General features: G+C 49.7%; 1 protein-coding gene across 2 annotated transcripts in view; it reads right to left on the bottom strand.

The window, feature by feature from the left end:
* The window catches only part of TSNARE1 (t-SNARE domain containing 1), a 302,535-nt gene that overhangs the window by 244,134 nt on the left and 36,602 nt on the right, over positions 1-21,799 (bottom strand). For both annotated transcript variants that reach the window (XM_075316115.1, XM_075316117.1), the window contains exon 3: positions 2,591-2,714. In XM_075316115.1, coding sequence (XP_075172230.1) covers positions 2,591-2,675 — 85 coding nt within the window. In that variant the 5' untranslated portion in view covers positions 2,676-2,714. The remainder of the gene's footprint in view (positions 1-2,590; positions 2,715-21,799) is intronic.

Genomic DNA, 21,799 nt, shown 5'->3' with positions numbered 1-21,799 from the left:
CGGGCCTCGAGGGAGAGAGAGGGAGGGGGCGGGCGGGCCTCGAGGGAGAGAGAGGGAGGGGGGCGGGCGGGCCTCGAGGGAGAGAGAGGGAGGGGGCGGGCGGGCCTCGAGGGAGAGAGAGGGAGGGGGCGGGCGGGCCTCGAGGAGAGAGAGGGAGGGGGCGGGCGGGCCTCGAGGGAGAGAGAGGGAGGGGGCGGGCGGGCCTCGAGGGAGAGAGAGGGAGGGGGCGGGCGGGCCTCGAGGGAGAGAGAGGGAGGGGGCGGGCGGGCCTCGAGGGAGAGAGAGGGAGGGGGCGGGCGGGCCTCGAGGGAGAGAGAGGGAGGGGGCGGGCGGGCCTCGAGGGAGAGAGAGGGAGGGGGCGGGCGGGCCTCGAGGGAGAGAGAGGGAGGGGGCGGGCGGGGCCTCGAGGGAGAGAGAGGGAGGGGGGCGGGCGGGCCTCGAGGGAGAGAGAGGGAGGGGGCGGGCGGGCCTCGAGGGAGAGAGAGGGAGGGGGCGGGCGGGCCTCGAGGGAGAGAGAGGGAGGGGGCGGGCGGGCCTCGAGGGAGAGAGAGGGAGGGGGCGGGCGGGCCTCGAGGGAGAGAGAGGGAGGGGGCGGGCGGGCCTCGAGGGAGAGAGAGGGAGGGGGCGGGCGGGCCTCGAGGGAGAGAGAGGGGAGGGGGCGGGCGGGCCTCGAGGGAGAGAGAGGGAGGGGGCGGGCGGGCCTCGAGGGAGAGAGAGGGAGGGGGGCGGGCGGGCCTCGAGGGAGAGAGAGGGAGGGGGCGGGCGGGCCTCGAGGGAGAGAGAGGGAGGGGGCGGGCGGGCCTCGAGGGAGAGAGAGGGAGGGGGCGGGCGGGCCTCGAGGGAGAGAGAGGGAGGGGGCGGGCGGGCCTCGAGGGAGAGAGAGGGAGGGGGCGGGCGGGCCTCGAGGGAGAGAGAGGGAGGGGGGCGGGCGGGCCTCGAGGGAGAGAGAGGGAGGGGGCGGGCGGGCCTCGAGGGAGAGAGAGGGAGGGGGCGGGCGGGCCTCGAGGGAGAGAGAGGGAGGGGGCGGGCGGGCCTCGAGGGAGAGAGAGGGAGGGGGCGGGCGGGCCTCGAGGGAGAGAGAGGGAGGGGGCGGGCGGGCCTCGAGGGAGAGAGAGGGAGGGGGCGGGCGGGCCTCGAGGGAGAGAGAGGGAGGGGGCGGGCGGGCCTCGAGGGGAGAGAGAGGGAGGGGGCGGGCGGGCCTCGAGGGAGAGAGAGGGAGGGGGCGGGCGGGCCTCGAGGGAGAGAGAGGGAGGGGGCGGGCGGGCCTCGAGGGAGAGAGAGGGAGGGGGCGGGCGGGCCTCGAGGGAGAGAGAGGGAGGGGGGCGGGCGGGCCTCGAGGGAGAGAGAGGGAGGGGGCGGGCCTCGAGAGGGAGGGAGGGGGCGGGCCTCGAGGGAGGGAGGGGGCGGGCCTCGAGGGAGGGAGGGGGGCGGGCCTCGAGGGAGGTGGGGGCGGGCCTCGAGGGAGGTGGGGGCGGGCCTCGAGGGAGGTGGGGGCGGGCCTCGAGGGAGGGAGGGGGGCGGGCCTCGAGGGAGGGAGGGGGCGGGCCTCGAGGGAGGGAGGGGGCGGGCCTCGAGGGAGGGAGGGGGCGGGGCCTCGAGGGAGGGAGGGGGCGGGCCTCGAGGGAGGGGGGGGGCGGGCCTCGGCCTCTTCAGAGGGAGAGGGGAGAATTTTGGACTCTGACCCAACTGTCAAACTGCAAACAAGCATAATCTGGGGGGCTTTCAATTCAGAGCTAGTTACTTGACATTATCAGGAGCAATGCATGCAGAAAAGGAAAAGGCAGGCAGTTCCGGCTCCTATAGTGCTGGCAGAATGCTGATAAAGAGAAAACACTCACTGAAAAAAGTGCAGAGCACGAGATCAGGGGCAGTGACTGGACATCATTGCTCCGTGTGACAAGGAGGGAGGTCGCTCCAGTATCTATTACTATGGTGCGGTCAATATGGCGGCCTCTACCCCTCATATGTTACTGTGGGTGAGGAGAGAGAAGGCACGTGGGCAAAATTCCAAGGCCAGGATAAGCGCTCCCCTCTCCGCTCAGCCCGCGGGGGTCGCACTTTGGCGCCCCTTAGTGGTCCACGATTACAAAGGTAGTAAAGCGCGGCTCTCTGCTGCACGCGGGGGGATGATGGGAGTTGTAGTCCCTGCGCTGGGATGCGACTCCAGGACCCGCGCACTCACTGGTAATGGCTCTCTGCGGCTCCCCACACGACGAATATTTTTGGAAACAAGAACATTTCAAAAAAGGAAAAAGGAGAAAACACCGGCGCGCCCCAAAACCAGGCCATACGGGGCAATGCTGGAACGTGTGGTCCGACGTGTCGGGAGGGATTCACACTGCGCGTCGTCGCCCTGGAACCCTCCAATGCTACAGACTTGTTATGGGATTTCTATTTATGGACCCCGTGATGGCATCAAGGATCAGCAGCCTGCAGCTGTCCGGGCATGCTGGGAGTTGTAGTGTCACCCTATGGATTATTGGTTGGGTGTATATGGTCGCCACTTGCCCCCTGTACATCGCAGGGCGGCCCGGGTATGGAGGGGGCAGCAGGGAGGCGTGGGGGGCACAGCTGACGCCGAGGCTCCTACCTAGAGGCTGATATCCTTGACTCGAGGGTCCGCCAAAGGGGTTTCTGCTTCCAAATCCACTGCCGTCAACAGAGCCATACGACATGTTGGAAAACCGGATTCCGGCTGGACGGAGGCGCAGGAGCTGGAAAACAAAGCACGACATTACAGCTCCGGTATTCAGCAGTTACAGCCCACTCAGGGGCCGACAAAGAAACAGGGGCTATAAGGGGCTCACGGGAGCTCAGGGCCCCATGATCCCGGGCCCCCATACACTGCACATTGTCTTTCTTTGCTGCGCTGCTATGTCAGTACAGTGTATGGGGGGGCCCGGTGCATTGGGGGGCCTGGTGCATTAAGGGGCCCGGTGCATTGGGGGGCCCGGTGCATTGGGGGGGCCCGGTGCATTGGGGGGCCCGGTGCATTGGGGGGCCCGGTGCATTGGGGGGCCCGGTGCATTCAGGGTCCTGTGTACCGTGCAGACGATGTAGGGCCGTGTGCACACTGTGGCAGGGACCACATACAGCAGAGAGGGGCAATATATGAAGACCAGTTATATCTGAACACTTAACATATCAGGCGCGGCTAAGAATATAAACGGCTTTTTTTTTAGGTTTAAGAGACACAAATCCATCGAGTTCAGGCTATAACCCAACATGCAGGGGATCCAGGGAGGCAAAAACCACGCCCGACGGGGGAGAATAGCCCCATATTAGGGGGAAACGCCTTCCTGATGAGCGCCCCCGATCAACGCCCCGAAGAACCTACTGCACATAACCAGTAATATATCATTCTAGAAAGGCCTCCGGGCCCTGCTGCACATATACTGAATCAGCCATTACAACAAATGGCAGAGTTTACTGCTCGTACAGTAAAGAATCTATGTCACTGCTCGGACAGTAAAGAAGCTACAGCGTCACTGCTCGGACAGTAAAGAAGCTACAGCGTCACTGCTCGTACAGTAAAGCTACAGCGTCACTGCTCGGACAGTAAAGAAGCTACAGCGTCACTGCTCGTACAGTAAAGAAGCTACAGAGTCACTGCTCGTACAGTAAAGAAAACTACAGAGTCACTGCTCGTACAGTAAAGCTACAGCGTCACTGCTCGTACAGTAAAGAATCTATGTCACTGCTCATACAGTAAAGAATCTATGTCACTGCTCATACAGTAAAGAATCTATGTCACTGCTCATACAGTAAAGCTACAGAGTCACTGCTCGTACAGTAAAGAAGCTACAGCGTCACTGCTCGTACAGTAAAGAATCTATGTCACTGCTCGTACAGTAAAGAATCTATGTCACTGCTCGTACAGTAAAGAATCTATGTCACTGCTCGTACAGTAAAGCTACAGAGTCACTGCTCGTACAGTAAAGAAGCTACAGCGTCACTGCTCGTACAGTAAAGAATCTATGTCACTGCTCATACAGTAAAGAATCTATGTCACTGCTCGTACAGTAAAGCTACAGAGTCACTGCTCGTACAGTAAAGAAGCTACAGCATCACTGCTCGTACAGTAAAGAATCTATGTCACTGCTCGTACAGTAAAGAATCTATGTCACTGCTCGTACAGTAAAGAATCTATGTCACTGCTCGTACAGTAAAGAATCTATGTCACTGCTCGTACAGTAAAGCTACAGCGTCACTGCTCGTACAGTAAGAAGCTACAGAGTCACTGCTCGTACAGTAAAGCAGCTACAGCGTCACTGCTCGGACAGTAAAGCAGCTACAGCGTCACTGCTCGTACAGTAAAGAAGCTACAGCGTCACTGCTCGTACAGTAATGCAGCTACAGCGTCACTGCTCGTACAGTAAAGCAGCTACAGCGTCACTGCTCGGACAGTAAAGCAGCTACAGCGTCACTGCTCGTACAGTAAAGCAGCTACAGCGTCACTGCTCGGACAGTAAAGCAGCTACAGCGTCACTGCTCGGACAGTAAAGCAGCTACAGCGTCACTGCTCGTAAAGTAAAGCAGCTACAGCGTCACTGCTCGTACAGTAAAGCAGCTACAGCATCACTGCTCGTACAGTAAAGCAGCTACAGCATCACTGCTCGTACAGTACAGAAGCTACAGCGTCACTGCTCGTACAGTAAAGCAGCTACAGCGTCACTGCTCGTACAGTAAAGCAGCTACAGCGTCACTGCTCGTACAGTAAAGCAGCTACAGCGTCACTGCCCGTACAGTAAAGAATCTACAGCGTCACTGCTCGTACAGTAAAGAATCTACAGCGTCACTGCTCGTACAGTAAAGCAGCTACAGCGTCACTGCTCGTACAGTAAAGCAGCTACAGCGTCACTGCTCGTACAGTAAAGCAGCTACAGCGTCACTGCCCGTACAGTAAAGCAGCTACAGCGTCACTGCCCGTATAGTAAAGAATCTACAGCGTCACTGCCCGTATAGTAAAGAATCTACAGCGTCACTGCTCGTATAGTAAATCTACAGCGTCACTGCTCGTATAGTAAATCTACAGCGTCACTGCTCGTACAGTAAATCTACAGCGTCACTGCTCGTACAGTAAAGCAGCTACAGCGTCACTGCTCGTACAGTAAAGCAGCTACAGCGTCACTGCTCGTACAGTAAAGCAGCTACAGCGTCACTGCCCGTACAGTAAAGCAGCTACAGCGTCACTGCCCGTATAGTAAAGAATCTACAGCGTCACTGCCCGTATAGTAAAGAATCTACAGCGTCACTGCTCGTATAGTAAATCTACAGCGTCACTGCTCGTATAGTAAATCTACAGCGTCACTGCTCGTACAGTAAATCTACAGCGTCACTGCTCGTACAGTAAAGCAGCTACAGCGTCACTGCTCGTACAGTAAAGCAGCTACAGCGTCACTGCTCGTACAGTGAATCTACAGCGTCACTGCTCGTACAGTAAAGCAGCTACAGCGTCACTGCTCGTACAGTAAAGCAGCTACAGCGTCACTGCTCGTACAGTAAAGCAGCTACAGCGTCACTGCTCGTACAGTAAAGCAGCTACAGCGTCACTGCTCGTACAGTAAAGCAGCTACAGCGTCACTGCTCGTACAGTAAAGCAGCTACAGCGTCACTGCTCGTACAGTAAAGCTACAGCGTCACTGCTCGTACAGTAAAGCAGCTACAGCGTCACTGCACGTACAGTAAAGAAGCTACAGCGTCACTGCACGTACAGTAAAGAAGCTACAGCGTCACTGCTCGTACAGTAAAGAAGCTACAGAGTCACTGCTCGTACAGTAAAGCAGCTACAGCGTCACTGCTCGTACAGTAAAGCAGCTACAGCGTCACTGCTCGTACAGTAAAGCTACAGCGTCACTGCTCGTACAGTAAAGCAGCTACAGCGTCACTGCACGTACAGTAAAGAAGCTACAGCGTCACTGCTCGTACAGTAAAGAATCTATGTCACTGCTCGTACAGTAAAGCAGCTACAGCGTCACTGCTCGTACAGTAAAGCAGCCACAGCGTCACTGCTCGTACAGTAAAGCTACAGCGTCACTGCTCGTACAGTAAAGAAGCTACAGCGTCACTGCTCGTACAGTAAAGAATCTATGTCACTGCTCGTACAGTAAAGCAGCTACAGCGTCACTGCTCGTACAGTAAAGCAGCCACAGCGTCACTGCTCGTACAGTAAAGAAGCTACAGCGTCACTGCTCGTACAGTAAAGCAGCTACAGCGTCACTGCTCGTACAGTAAAGCAGCTACAGCGTCACTGCTCGTACAGTAAAGCAGCTACAGTGTCACTGCTCGTACAGTAAAGCAGCTACAGCGTGACTGCCCATATAGTAAAGAATCTAGTGTCACTGCTCGTACAGTAAAGAATCTACAGTGTCACTGCTCGTACAGTAAAGAATCTACAGTGTCACTGCACGTACAGTAAAGAATCTACAGTGTCACTGCTCGTATAAAGAATCTACAGTGTCACTGCTCGTACAGTAAATCATCTACAGTCTCACTGCTCGTACAGTAAAGAATCTACAGTGTCACTGCTCGTACAGTAAAGAATCTACAGTGTCACTGCTCGTACAGTAAATCTACAGCGTCACTGCTCGTACAGTAAAGAATCTACAGTGTCACTGCTCGTACAGTAAATCTACAGTGTCACTGCTCGTACAGTAAAGAATCTACAGTCTCACTGCTCGTACAGTAAAGAAACTACAGTGTCACTGCTCGTACAGTAAAGAAACTACAGTGTCACTGCTCGTACAGTAAAGAAACTACAGTGTCACTGCTCGTACAGTAAAGAGCCTACAGTGTCACTGCTCGTACAGTAAAGAATCTACAGTGTCACTGCACGTATAGTAAAGAATCTACAGTGTCACTGCTCGTATAGTAAAGAATCTACAGTGTCACTGCTCGTACAGTAAATCATCTACAGTCTCACTGCTCGTACAGTAAAGAATCTACAGTGTCACTGCTCGTACAGTAAAGAATCTACAGTGTCACTGCTCGTACAGTAAATCTACAGTGTCACTGCTCGTACAGTAAAGAATCTACAGTGTCACTGCTCGTACAGTAAATCATCTACAGTCTCACTGCTCGTATAGTAAAGAATCTACAGTGTCACTGCTCGTATAAAGAATCTACAGTGTCACTGCTCGTACAGTAAATCATCTACAGTGTCACTGCTCGTACAGTAAAGAATCTACAGTGTCACTGCTCGTACAGTAAAGAATCTACAGTGTCACTGCACGTACAGTAAAGAATGTACAGTGTCACTGCTCGTACAGTAAAGAATCTACAGTGTCTCTGCTCGTACAGTAAATCTACAGCGTCACTGCTCGTACAGTAAAGAATCTACAGTGTCACTGCTCGTACAGTAAATCTACAGTCTCACTGCTCGTACAGTAAAGAATCTACAGTCTCACTGCTCGTACAGTAAAGAAACTACAGTGTCACTGCTCGTACAGTAAAGAAACTACAGTGTCACTGTTCGTACAGTAAAGAACCTACAGTGTCACTGCTCGTACAGTAAAGAATCTACAGTGTCACTGCACGTATAGTAAAGAATCTACAGTGTCACTGCACGTATAGTAAAGAATCTACAGTGTCACTGCTCATATAGTAAAGAATCTACAGTGTCACTGCTCGTACAGTAAATCATCTAGTCTCACTGCTCGTACAGTAAAGAATCTACAGTGTCACTGCTCGTACAGTAAAGAATCTACAGTGTCACTGCTCGTACAGTAAATCTACAGCGTCACTGCTCGTACAGTAAAGAATCTACAGTGTCACTGCTCGTACAGTAAATCTACAGTGTAACTGCTCGTACAGTAAATCTACAGTGTCACTGCTCGTACAGTAAAGAATCTACAGTCTCACTGCTCGTACAGTAAAGAAACTACAGTGTCACTGCTCGTACAGTAAAGAACCTACAGTGTCACTGCTCGTACAGTAAAGAATCTACAGTGTCACTGCTCGTACAGTAAATCATCTACAGTCTCACTGCTCGTACAGTAAAGAATCTACAGTGTCACTGCTCGTACAGTAAAGAATCTACAGTGTCACTGCTCGTACAGTAAAGAATCTACAGTGTCACTGCTCGTACAGTAAAGAATCTACAGTGTCACTGCTCGTACAGTAAATCTACAGTCTCACAATCACTGCCTGTGAGGATAGCAGAAGCCTTTCCTCTGATGTAGTGGACGCCCCCCGCCCCTGTCACAGGCCTAGGTGTGAGAAGCCCCTTATACCGATCTGTTCTGCCCCCTGTAATATCATCACTCCGGAGCCTTTGTTTTTCCAAATCTGAGAACCCCAAGTTTAATAACCCGTGTTCTGCAGATCTCTTATCATTAGTCGCTTTCCTCTGCATCCGCTCTAGTTCAGCTCTGTCTATAACAGATACAACGTCCTCTCTATACAGCGCAGATACAGCGAATCGTCCTCTCTATACAGCGCATATACAGCATATCGTCCTCTCTATACAGCGCAGATACAGCGTATCGTCCTCTCTATACAGCGCAGATACAGCGTATCGTCCTCTCTATACAGCGCATATACAGCATATCGTCCTCTCTATACAGCGCAGATACAGCATATCGTCCTCTCTATACAGCGGGGATACAGCGCATCGTCCTCTCTATACAGCGCAGATACAGCATATCGTCCTCTCTATACAGCGCAGATACAGCATATCGTCCTCTCTATACAGCGCAGATACAGCATATCGTCCTCTCTATACAGCGGGGATACAGCGTATCGTCCTCTCTATACAGCGCAGATACAGCATATCGTCCTCTCTATACAGCGGGGATACAGCGTATCGTCCTCTCTATACAGCGGGGATACAGTGTATCGTCCTCTCTATACAGCGCGGATACAGCGTATCGTCCTCTCTATACAGTGGGGATACAGCTTATCGTCCTCTCTATACAGCGCATCGTCCTCTCTATACAGCGCGGATACAGCGCATCGTCCTCTCTATACAGCGGGGATACAGCGTATCGTCCTCTCTATACAGCGTATCATCCTCTCTATACAGCGCGGATACAGCGTATCGTCCTCTCTATACAGCGCATATACAGCGTATCGTCCTCTCTATACAGCGCAGATACAGCGTATCATCCTCTCTATACAGCGCGGATACAGCGTATCGTCCTCTCTATACAGCGGGGATACAGTGTATCGTCCTCTCTATACAGCAGGGATACAGCGTATCGTCCTCTCTATACAGCGCGGATACAGCGTATCATCCTCTCTATACAGCGCGGATACAGTGTATCGTCCTCTCTATACAGTGCGGATACAGCGTATCATCCTCTCTATACAGCGGGGATACAGCGTATCGTCCTCTCTATACAGCGCGGATACAGCGTATCGTCCTCTCTATACAGCGGGGATACAGCGTATCGTCCTCTCTATACAGCGCAGATACAGCGTATCGTCCTCTCTATACAGCGGGGATACAGCGTATCGTCCTCTCTATACAGCGGGGATACAGCGTATCGTCCTCTCTATACAGCGGGGATACAGCGTATCGTCCTCTCTATACAGCGCGGATACAGCGTATCGTCCTCTCTATACAGCGGGGATACAGCGTATCGTCCTCTCTATACAGCGTATCGTCCTCTCTATACAGCGCGGATACAGCGTATCGTCCTCTCTATACAGCGCGGATACAGCGTATCGTCCTCTCTATACAGCGCGGATACAGCGTATCGTCCTCTCTATACAGCGGGGATACAGCGTATCGTCCTCTCTATACAGCGCGGATACAGCGTATCGTCCTCTCTATACAGCGGGGATACAGCGTATCGTCCTCTCTATACAGCGTATCGTCCTCTCTATACAGCGCGGATACAGCGTATCGTCCTCTCTATACAGCGCGGATACAGCGTATCGTCCTCTCTATACAGCGTATCGTCCTCTCTATACAGCGCGGATACAGCGTATCGTCCTCTCTATACAGCGCGGATACAGCGTATCGTCCTCTCTATACAGCGCGGATACAGCGTATCGTCCTCTCTATACAGCGGGGATACAGCGTATCGTCCTTTATACGGCAGTTATTTCCCGTTCCCTCCTTTTTAGGTTGGACTCAGATTGAGATCATGCTGAGTGCGGGGCCGATAAGTGGTGACATTTATTGAGTGTGTCCCGAGTGTGTGATTTATGAGGCGAGGCCCCGCACACCTCCGCAGCACCAGACCTCCGGCGTAATATAGCGAAATTCAATAGTGAACATTAACTACGGACTCGCGGGAATTACTGCAAGAAAGAAGCGCGCAAGGAGTCCAGATTTACTGTGCAGTCAGGGCGAGCGGCCAGCACCGCACCTCCAGGCCAGATTCCTAGAAAGCTGCGGAGACACCGCAGAAAAACAGCAGAGCGGGGGGTGCAGGAGGGCGGGGGGAACCGCAGAAAAAGCCGTCACCCGGTGCAACCGAGAGCAGAAGAGAGCGGGAGACACCGCAGAAAAAGCCGTCACCCGGTGCAACCGAGAGCAGAAGAGAGCGGGAGACACCGCAGAAAAAGCCGTCACCCGGTGCAACCGAGAGCAGAAGAGAGCGGGAGACACCGCAGAAAAAGCAGTCACCCGGTGCAACCGAGAGCAGAAGAGAGCGGGAGACACCGCAGAAAAAGCCGTCACCCGGTGCAACCGAGAGCAGAAGAGAGCGGGAGACACCGCAGAAAAAGCCGTCACCCGGTGCAACCGAGAGCAGAAGAGAGCGGGAGACACCGCAGAAAAAGCCGTCACCCGGTGCAACCGAGAGCAGAAGAGAGCGGGAGACACTGCAGAAAAAGCCGTCACCCGGTGCAACCGAGAGCAGAAGAGAGCGGGAGACACCGCAGAAAAAGCCATCACCCGGTGCAACCGAGAGCAGAAGAGAGCGGGAGACACTGCAGAAAAAGCCGTCACCCGGTGCAACTGAGAGCAGAAGAGAGCGGGAGACACCGCAGAAAAAGCCATCACCCGGTGCAACCGAGAGCAGAAGAGAGCGGGAGACACCGCAGAAAAAGCCGTCACCCGGTGCAACCGAGAGCAGAAGACAGCGGGAGACACCGCAGAAAAAGCCGTCACCCGGTGCAACCGAGAGCAGAAGAGAGCGGGAGACACCGCAGAAAAAGCCGTCACCCGGTGCAACCGAGAGCAAAAGAGAGCGGGAGACACCGCAGAAAAAGCCGTCACCCGGTGCAACCGAGAGCAGAAGAGAGCGGGAGACACCGCAGAAAAAGCCGTCACCCGGTGCAACCGAGAGCAGAGCGACGAGTGCATGAGCCTGCGGGAATAGCAAGCAGGGGGCACCGAACGGCGGGGGGCATCGCAGACAAGGGGGGACACCAATGCTACCTGCAACTATAGGACAAGTGACTACAATTTATTACTCTGTTATCAGCCATTACTGGGGAAGGAGACTGTAGGACAGGTCAGTACAAACCATTACTCCCTGTTATCAGCCATTACTGGGGAACAAGACTGTAAGGCTATGTGTCCACGCTGCGGAAAATGCGCAGATTTTGCCGCGGATTTCTCGCGGAAAAGCTGCGGATTTTCCAGAAATCTGCAGCACAGCTACTCCCCAGCCATTTCTATGGCATTTGGGAAATGCTGTGCCCACGCTGCAGATTTTTCTGCAGCGGATTTCGTGCGGATTTTGATCCGGAAAAATCTGCAACATGTCAATTATTGTTGCGGATTTTCATCCGGATTTTGGCTTTAAAATTGGGGGGGGGGGGGGGGAGGGGAAATCCGCACCAAAATCCGCATTAAGTCCGCAGCAAATCCGCACCTTTGAAAAGGTGCGGATTTTGCGGGAAAGCTGCGGATTTTGATGCAGAAAAATCCGCAGCTACATTCTCCCGTGGACACATAGCCTAAGACTGTAGGACAGGTGAGTACAATCTATTACTCCATGTTATCAGCCATTACTAGGGGAGGTGACTACAGGACAGGTGACTACAATCTATTACTCCCTGTTATCAGCCATTACTGGGGAACAAGACTGTAGGACAGGTGAATACAATCTATTACTCCCTGTTATCAGCCATTACTGGGGAACAAGACTGTAGGACAGGTGAATACAATCTATTACTCCCTGTTATCAGCCATTACTGGGGAATGAGACTGTAGGACAGATGAGTACAATTCATTACTCCATGTTATCAGCCATTACTGGGGGGGAGGGGGGGGACTGTAAATCAGATGAGTACAATCTATTACTCCCTGTTATCAGCCATTACTGGGTGGTGAGTGTAGGACAGATGAGTACACTATTGCTCCCTGTTATCAGCCATTTCAGGCTGGCATAAGACTGTCTGGATGTCTCCATTCCTGTGTGACTCCTCCAGCACTATTAGTACTGGCATGCAGTGCAGACTGGGGTCGGCCCCATCACTGGATTTTGCTTACAATTCTAGCGTCTTCCATTACTCAAAAGCTTAATTGGACGTTAACGGAGCTTCTTTGTTGGACGGACAGGTTTACTGGGAAAAATTAAGAAATGCGTCTCGTGTAACCCGAGCGAGGGGAGATCTGTGAGCTGGAAAATAAAATAAAACTCCTCGTGTTCATCTATTAACAGGAGGATCAATATTCAATTAAGATCCTATTTCTAAACAGAATAATGCTAAAGTGACGATAGTGGGAAATCATGGAGGCCTCCGGACTGCGGCGTTATCAGGGTACGACAGGCTGCAGCCTCGGCCCCCCACCGGTCACCGCCCGGAGGACACGGAGACTAATCCAGCCTCACTATCCCGGCATCTAAGGCTTGGATACATCTAAAACCCAGAAACAAAGCAACACAGCGTCAGGTCTTCATTAAAAAAAAAACAAAAAAAACTCCGTTTTGTGTTTACAGCTCCTGTGCAGACTGTGCGTCTCCATGGTAACCTCAAACACATTCTGCATAGTGCAATCCCACAGTCTTTTGCTTTAGGCCATGTGCGCACGTTGCATTTTATACTGCGGCTTGTCAATGACAAAATGCATGCACTGCCCCCGCGGCCTCTCCTGCTTCTGAAAGTGCCGGCCGCTCATTAGGCTCATCTCATATTCACTGCTTCGCCCCGCCCACCGGTCTGATACGCCCCCACACTGAGTGACAGCTGTCTCATGATAAAGCCTCACAGCTGCTGGCTGGTATTCTTAGACTGGGGAGGCCTACCGTTTTTAGACTGTTTCCCAGCCTAAAAAAATCAGCCAGCAGCCGCCCAAAATTGCCGCATCCATTAGATGCAACAGTCCCGGGACCTTACCCTGGTGCGGTGGCAATCAGGGTAATGAGAAATTAATGGCACTATGGCAGGCATCTATGAGACACCAACCATAATTAATCTGTAAGTCAAAGTAAAAAACATACACCCAAAAATTCTTTTCTTTTTTTTTTTTTTTCCTGTATTCCAAACAACCACCCTTTTCACCACTTTATTAATCCCCAAACACCCCTACAGGTTCAAATTAATCCACACAAGGTCCCACGGCAATTCAGCTCTGCTACAGCTGGCGCTCAAAGCAAGCGGCCATATAGCACGACCGCTAGCTGTGAGCTCCACACAGCAACTGAAGTCAGTCGCGCTATCAGCAGGTGATTTGAGGACACAGGCGAGTCCTTCACCTGTCACCACAAATCAGGCCGAGACACAAACAGAGCTGCGCGATGACAGTGAACTCTGGTGATGCTCTGACATCACCGCTGAGGCCCCGCACTACTGCCTGTGTCACGGCACTGACCTCAGAGGCTCACCCGAATTCACTCTCATCGCATGGCTCTGTCAGCGGGCAGTCATGCTATCTATTCTTCGTAGATATTTTTTCTATCTATCCCGCTATGTACTCTTCCTATCAAATCCTACCCTATCATTTTATAACTCCTTTAAAAACGCACTGTCCAAAACACAGCCCAAACGCATCGAAAACGCATGAAAAGATGCATGTGTTATTAATGCTTTTTATGTCAAATTCAGTGTTTACATATGTCAAGAGTCTGCCAGAGGTGGCATTTTTATTGTCCAACAAAAATGCAGGGTGTGGACAAAGCCTTACTTCAATTGTCCCGGGTAGGGGGGGGGGGGTGGAGGAACTTGGGACCAAATTCATCATTATTTATTTATTATATTATTATTTTTGCACCTTTTTTTTTTTTTTTTTTACACTTATGTTTTTCACCCCATGTCATTTTTTTCTCTATTATATCTCTGCATATAAAATTCTAATTTTCCAACTTTTCAAGATCCCCTAACGTTTACCCTAGTGAAGAAAAGAGGGTTTGGATTTTCTTAATCACTTTTTTGCACCTAAAAACATATGTGCAAACTTTTTAATGTTACTATGAGGATTGTGCAACATTTTACTTTAGAAGAAAAAAAAAAAAAAACACAAAACAAAGTGTGTACAATCTTTTGATCTGCACTGTGTATATATATATTACATATATAAATTATTATATATTACATCTTAATATTACATATATACATTAATATACTATACATATATATATACACACACACACACACACACACACACACACACACACATACATATATACACACACACACTAAAATATATATATATATATATTAATATAATATATATTTTAATATATTAATATAAAATATATATATTAATATAATATATATTTTAATATATTACATATAAAATATATATATATTATATATATGTTATATATGTAATATATATTATAATATATCAATTTTTTTATTTTATTTTCGGATGACTAAAATTTTCTATACAAACACTTCTTTTTAAGTATTCAGCCCCCTTGAATTTTTCAACCTTTTCCCACATTTCAGGCTTCAAACAAAGATAAAATGTTAATGTTCTGGAGAAGAATCAACAACAAGTGACACAATTGTAAAGGTGAACGAAATTTATTGCTTATTTTAAACTTTTTAAAAAAATAATAAACTGAAAATTGGGGCGTGCAATATTATTCATCCCCTGTAAGTTAATACTTTGTAGCGCCCCCTTTTGCTGCGATTACAGCTGCAGTCTCTTGGGGGATGTGTCTATCAGTTTTGCACATGGAGAGGCTGAAATTCTCGCCCATTCTTTGTAAACAGCTGGAGCTGAGTGAGGTTGGATGGAGGCGTTCGTGAACAGCAGTTTTCAGCTCTTTCCACAGATTCTCGATTGGGTTCAGGTCTGGACTGTGACTTGGTCATTCTAACACCTGGATATGTTTATTTGTGAACCATTCCATTGTAGATTTTGCTTCATATTTGGGATCATTGTCTTGTTGGAAGACAAATCTCCGTCCCAGTCTCAGGTCTTTTGCAGACTCCAACAGGTTTTCTTAAAGAATGGTCCAGTATTTGGCTCCATCCATCTTCCCATCAATTTTAACCATCTTCCCTGTCCCTGCTGGAGAAAAGCAGGCCCAAACCATGATGCTGCCACCACCATGTTTGACAGTGGGGATGGTGTGTTCAGGGTGATGAGCTGTGTTGCTTTTACACCAAACATATCGTTTGGCATTGTGTCCAAATAGTTTGATTTTGGTTTCATCTGACCAGAGCACCTTCTTCCACATGTTTGGTGTCCTCCAGGTGGCTTGTAGCAAACTTTAAACAACACTTTTTATGGGTACCTTTGAGAAATGGCTTCTCCTTGCCACTCTTCGCCAGATTTGTGCAGTGTACGACTGATTGTTGTGCTATGGACAGACTCTCCCACCTCAGCTGTAGATCTCTGCAGATCATCCAGAGGGATCATGGGCCTCTTGGCTGCATCTCTGATCAGTCTTCTCCTTGTGTGAGATGACAGTTTGGATGGACGGCCGGGTCTTGGTAGATTTGCAGTGGTATGATGCTCCTTCCATTTCAATATGATCGCTTGCACAGTGCTCCTTGGGAAGTTTAAAGTTGTGGAAATCTTTTTGTAACCAAATCCGGCTTTAAACTTCTCCACAACAGTATCACGGACCTGCCTGTTGTGTTCCTTGGTCTTCATGATGCTCTCTGTGCTTTACACAGAACCCTGAGACTATCACAGAGCAGGGGCATTATACGGAGACTTGATTACACACAGGGGCTTATATTTATCATCATCAGTCATTTAGGACAACATTGGATCATTCAGAGATCCTCAATCAACTTCTGGAGTGAGTTTGCTGCACTGAAAGTAAAGGGGATGAATAATATTGCACGCACCAATTTTCAGTTTATTCTTTTTTTACAAAAGTTTAAAATAAGCAATAAATTTCGTTCAACTTCACAATTGTGTTGTATAGCGAATATATATATATATATATATATATATATATATATATATATATATATATATATATATATATATATATACACACACACACACACATATATACATACATACATATATATTATACATATATATATATATATATACATACATATACACACACACATATACACACATACATACATACATACACACATATACATGCACACATATACATATTGCACTCTGCATTTCTTCTTCACGGGGACGTGTAGGGATCGGCTACTCTGAGCTCGTCCGGTAGCTTCTCACATACAATGTATCAGTCCAGATTTCTCTGCGCTGGATACAATTGTAACGACCCCCCAGCAGTGACAAGTACCAGGACAATGATTGGGAAAAGGCTTCTATTCACTAACAGCAGCAGAGATCCTGAACATAGCGAGGAGATGAAAAACGAAGTGCACGAGACAGGATTATGTTCTACGTTCCTGGGAATCCTGGGGGGAGGGGGGACTCTGCAGCGGTGCTACCGGGGCATGCTGGGAGTTGTAGTTTTATGCCTGTGTCTATAGAGATCAATGAGAGGAGTGGCGGTGGTGGGGTGGGGGGGGCGGCAGGACATTGATTATCGTGTTGGGGGCGCTGTAACGAGTGCGGGGCCTGTAATCAGCGTGTGGCCGCCGCCGTCCTCCTCACAGACAGAGAACAAGAAGTGTTGATTGAGTCCACACTTGGCAGACGGGAAAAGGGCACACGCCAGCGGCTCAATCGAGATGGGGGCACGCACCGTCACCATGGCGACTGCACTTCGCATCTCAGAGATGAGGTGCGATTTATAAAAGGGCAATTTATTGTATCAAGTAGAGAACACACAACATAGAGGGACGGAACACAGACCCCCACAGCCCGACACCCAGCCCCCCATAATCACATCACACAATGCATATTTACACCACATAAACGTGTTCTTATAGCAACACAACACCAGATACCTCCTGTATTATACTCCAGAGCTGCACTCACTATTCTGCTGGTGCAGTCATTGTGTACATACGTTACTGATCCTGTACTGATCCTGAGTTACCTCCTGTATTATACCCCAGAGCTGCACTCATTCTGCTGGTGCAGTCACTGTGTACATACATTACATTACTGATCCTGAGTTACCTCTTGTATTATACTCCAGAGCTACACTCACTATTCTGCTGGTGCAGTCACTATGTACATACATTACATTACTGATCCTGAGTTACATCCTGTATTATACCCCAGAGCTGCACTCACTATTCTGCTGGTGCAGTCACTGTGTACATACATCACATTACTGATGCAGAGTTACCTCCTGTATTATACTCCAGAGCTGCACTCACTATTCTGCTGGTGCAGTCACTGTGTACATACATTGCATTACTGATCCTGAGTTACCTCTGTATTATACTCCAGAGCTGCACTCACTATTCTGCTGGTGCAGTCACTGTGTACATACATTACATTACTGATCCTGAGTTACCTCCTGTATGATACTCCAGAGCTGCACTCACTATTCTGCTGGTGCAGTCACTGTGTACATACATTACATTACTGATCCTGAGTTACCTCTGTATTATACTCCAGGGCTGCACTCACTATTCTGCTGGTGCAGTCACTGTGTACATACATTACATTACTGATCCTGAGTTACCTCCTGTATGATACTCCAGAGCTGCACTCACTATTCTGCTGGTGCAGTCACTGTGTACATACATTACATTACTGATCCTGAGTTACATCCTATATTATACCCCAGAGCTGCACTCACTATTCTGCTGGTGCAGTCACTGTGTACATACATTACATTACTGATCCTGAGTTACATCCTGTATTATACCCCAGAGCTGCACTCACTATTCTGCTGGTGCAGTCACTGTGTACATACATTACATTACTGATCCTGAGTTACCTCTGTATTATACTCCAGAGCTGCACTCACTATTCTGCTGGTGCAGTCACTGTGTACATACATTACATTACTGATCCTGAGTTACCTCTGTATTATACTCCAGAGCTGCACTCACTATTCTGCTGGTGCAGTCACTGTGTACATACATTACATTACTGATCCTGAGTTACCTCTGTATTATACTCCAGAGCTGCACTCACTATTCTGCTGGTGCAGTCACTGTGTACATACATTACATTACTGATCCTGAGTTACCTCTGTATTATACTCCAGAGCTGCACTCACTATTCTGCTGGTGCAGTCACTGTGTACATACATTACATTACTGATCCTGAGTTACCTCCTGTATGATACTCCAGAGCTGCACTCACTATTCTGCTGGTGCAGTCACTGTGTACATACATTACATTACTGATCCTGAGTTACCTCTGTATTATACTCCAGAGCTGCACTCACTATTCTGCTGGTGCAGTCACTGTGTACATACATTACATTACTGATCCTGAGTTACCTCCTGTATGATACTCCAGAGCTGCACTCACTATTCTGCTGGTGCGGTCACTGTGTACATACATTACATTACTGATCCTGAGTTACATCCTGTATTATACTCCAGATCTGCACTCACTATTCTGCTGGTGCAGTCACTGTGTACATACATTACTGATCCTGAGTTACCTCCTGTATTATACTCCAGAGCTGCACTCACTATTCTGCTGCTGCAGTCAGTGTACATACATTACTGATCCTGAGTTACAGCCTGTATTATACTCCAGAGCTGCACTCATTCTGCTGGTGCAGTCACTGTGTACATACACTACATTACTGATCCTGAGTTACCTCCTGTATTATACTCCAGAGCTGCACTCACTATTCTGCTGGTGCAGTCACTGTGTACATACACTACATTACTGATCCTGAGTTACCTCCTGTATTATACTCCAGAGCTGCACTCACTATTCTGCTGGTGCAGTCACTGTGTACATACACTACATTACTGATCCTGAGTTACCTCCTGTATTATACTCCAGAGCTGCACTCACTATTCTGCTGGTGCAGTCACTGTGTACATACATTACATTCATAAACCTGAGTTACCTCCTGTATTATACTCCAGAGCTGCAGTCACTATTCTGCTGGTGCAGTCACTGTGTACATACACTACATTACTGATCCTGAGTTACCTCCTGTATTATACTCCAGAGCTGCACTCCATGTTCTGCTGCTGGGGGATATTTATATGATGCATATTGCATGGTATGCGGAGGCTGCGCGGTGTTGTCTTCCCGCTCGCTATCAGTTTCCTCACTGCCATTGTTTTGCTTTATTTGATTATTAAGGTAATTTAATTAGAATTTGCAGGAGGAAATGTCTCTGATCGCTTCAATCCCTGAGACAGTCGGGGGGGGGCAGGCGCCCTCAGCCTCCGGGGGCCACGTGTCACCTCCGTGCCGGGCCATCGGGGCCACGTGTCACCTCCGTGCCGGGCCATCGGGGCCACGTGTCACCTCCGTGCCGGGCCATCGGGGTATCAGCCATTTCAGGGACTGCAGCAATCTTCTAGGAGGGCCACACACCTCTCTGCCCGCCATGATTTTGATGTTTTGTCCAGTCTCCGCAGATATTTTCACAGGACTGATATGCTGCGCTGCTTTTCTACAGCTGTAGTAACTTTTGGATGCTCATTCTCCGGCCTCTCGAGAGGCCGCTGTCCCCCGGTGCTTTCAAAGGAGGCAGCCCCGCCCCCGGCGCTCTCAAAAGGAGGCAGCCCCCCCCCCGGCGCTCTCAAAGGAAGCAGCCCTTCTCCTTGGTGCTCTAGAAGGAGGCAGCTCCCCGATGCTCTCGCTCTCGAAGCCCCCCCTACCCCACCTGCTCTCCGAGCCGTAGCCCCCACAGCGCTCTCCGAGCCGTAGCCCCCCCAGCGCTCTCCGAGCCGTAGCCCCCCCGGTGGCCTCCGAGCTGCAGCCTCCTTTTGACTTTTGACCACAATCACGCTCTGGACGGGGAAGGAGGGAAGCACCGTCCGGAGCAGTCATCCTCTGTCGTCCTTCCCGGGAGTCTTCGCTAGTTTGCAGTAATCAGGAGGACATTCATCGGGCGGCGTGTCCCTGGCGGCTGAGCGTCACTGCATTTACCGCGCTAACACCAATTATCGCTCTCAGGCAGAGCATTCATGTGGGTAAATAGATGGCTGATTACATGTTTAATGCTGGGATGAAAGGAAGAGCGAATCTGGGCAGCGTACGGGAACCGGAACATCGACAGGTGCCGCTACAAGAGAAAGAAAAGAGCAGGTGCCGGGACCGTCGCACCGACGAGAGACTGAAGAGCTGACAATCAACTGCTCCATACAAAGCGACGGAGAGAAGATTCACGGAAGGGGTCACAGTGTAACCATCCAAACCAGTATGGACGGATCACTGGTATTAGGCGATAGTGACGTCTCCCTTACCTGCCAATCACGCTTTACCCGGGAACCCCATTAGCTCCTTGTCTGACCGCTTAGATGCCACGGCCATTCTTGGCCACAGCATCTGAGGGGTTAAGTGATTAATGGATGGTTTGTGTGCAGCTCTAATAACTTAGCACAGTGTAGGAAATATATTCGGTATAATGTCTGAACTATACTCCAGAGCTGCAATTATAAAGCTGCCGTTTTCTACAAGCGTAATGTTAGATAACCCTTTGACGGTTTAGCCGACCACAATAAGAGGGAGGATTGACCATTTTCCCAGCAACAGAAGACAGCGCAATAGAGATGCGCTGAGCAGGCACTGAACAAGCAGGGGATGCTGGGAGATTTTACTGGAGCGACTACTGACATCATAATTAGAAGTAGTGAATGCCGTGGCTCCTCGGGGGCGGGGCTAGAGCCACCAAAATCCCTTATATGGAGTGATCACTCATACCAGGATGAAACCTGAGCTAATGTTTTCACCGAATTGGAAAGTAACGATCATGAACCAGGAATACTCTGTGCATTCAAAGAAAAATGAAGAGAACACCAGCGCGATCGGAGGTCAACACGCGGATCAGATACCTACGAGCCGGCGGCACAGCACGCCCCCTCCGCTCATCAGATTAGGCCCACTCACTGAAGCTAATTAGAGGCCGCCGGCAGCGCACGGCTTTCTGTAGTGCACTAATGAGATCGATAATTTGTGTACACTCAGTGACATAAAAAGGAATAAAAAAGCCTCCGAATCGAAAATTGTGTCTGTGAATTTAGGACTGGATGGAGCTACATCTCCAATATGGGGACGTGATGTCAACAGCTGAGTGTACGGCCTCCATATACCAAGCTCCATGGGTATGGATTGGAGATATATATATATATATATATATATACAGTTAGGTCCAGAATTATTTGGACAGTGACACAAGTTTTGTTATTTTAGCTGTTTACAAAAACATGTTCAGAAACACAATTATATATATAATATGGGCTGAAAGTGCACACTCCCAGCTGCAATATGAGAGTTTTCACATCCAAATCGGAGAAAGGGTTTAGGAATCATAGCTCTGTAATGCATAGCCTCCTCTTTTTCAAGGGACCAAAAGTAATTGGACAAGGGACTCTAAGGGCTGCAATTAACTCTGAAGGCGTCTCCCTCGTTAATCTGTAATCAATGAAGTAGTTAAAAGGTCTGGGGTTGATT

This window comes from Anomaloglossus baeobatrachus, chromosome 6 (genome assembly GCF_048569485.1).
Source record: "Anomaloglossus baeobatrachus isolate aAnoBae1 chromosome 6, aAnoBae1.hap1, whole genome shotgun sequence".
Taxonomy (NCBI): domain Eukaryota; kingdom Metazoa; phylum Chordata; class Amphibia; order Anura; family Aromobatidae; genus Anomaloglossus; species Anomaloglossus baeobatrachus.
The sequence above is the reverse complement of the archived record's forward strand: the minus strand, read 5'-3'. Positions and strand labels throughout refer to the sequence as shown.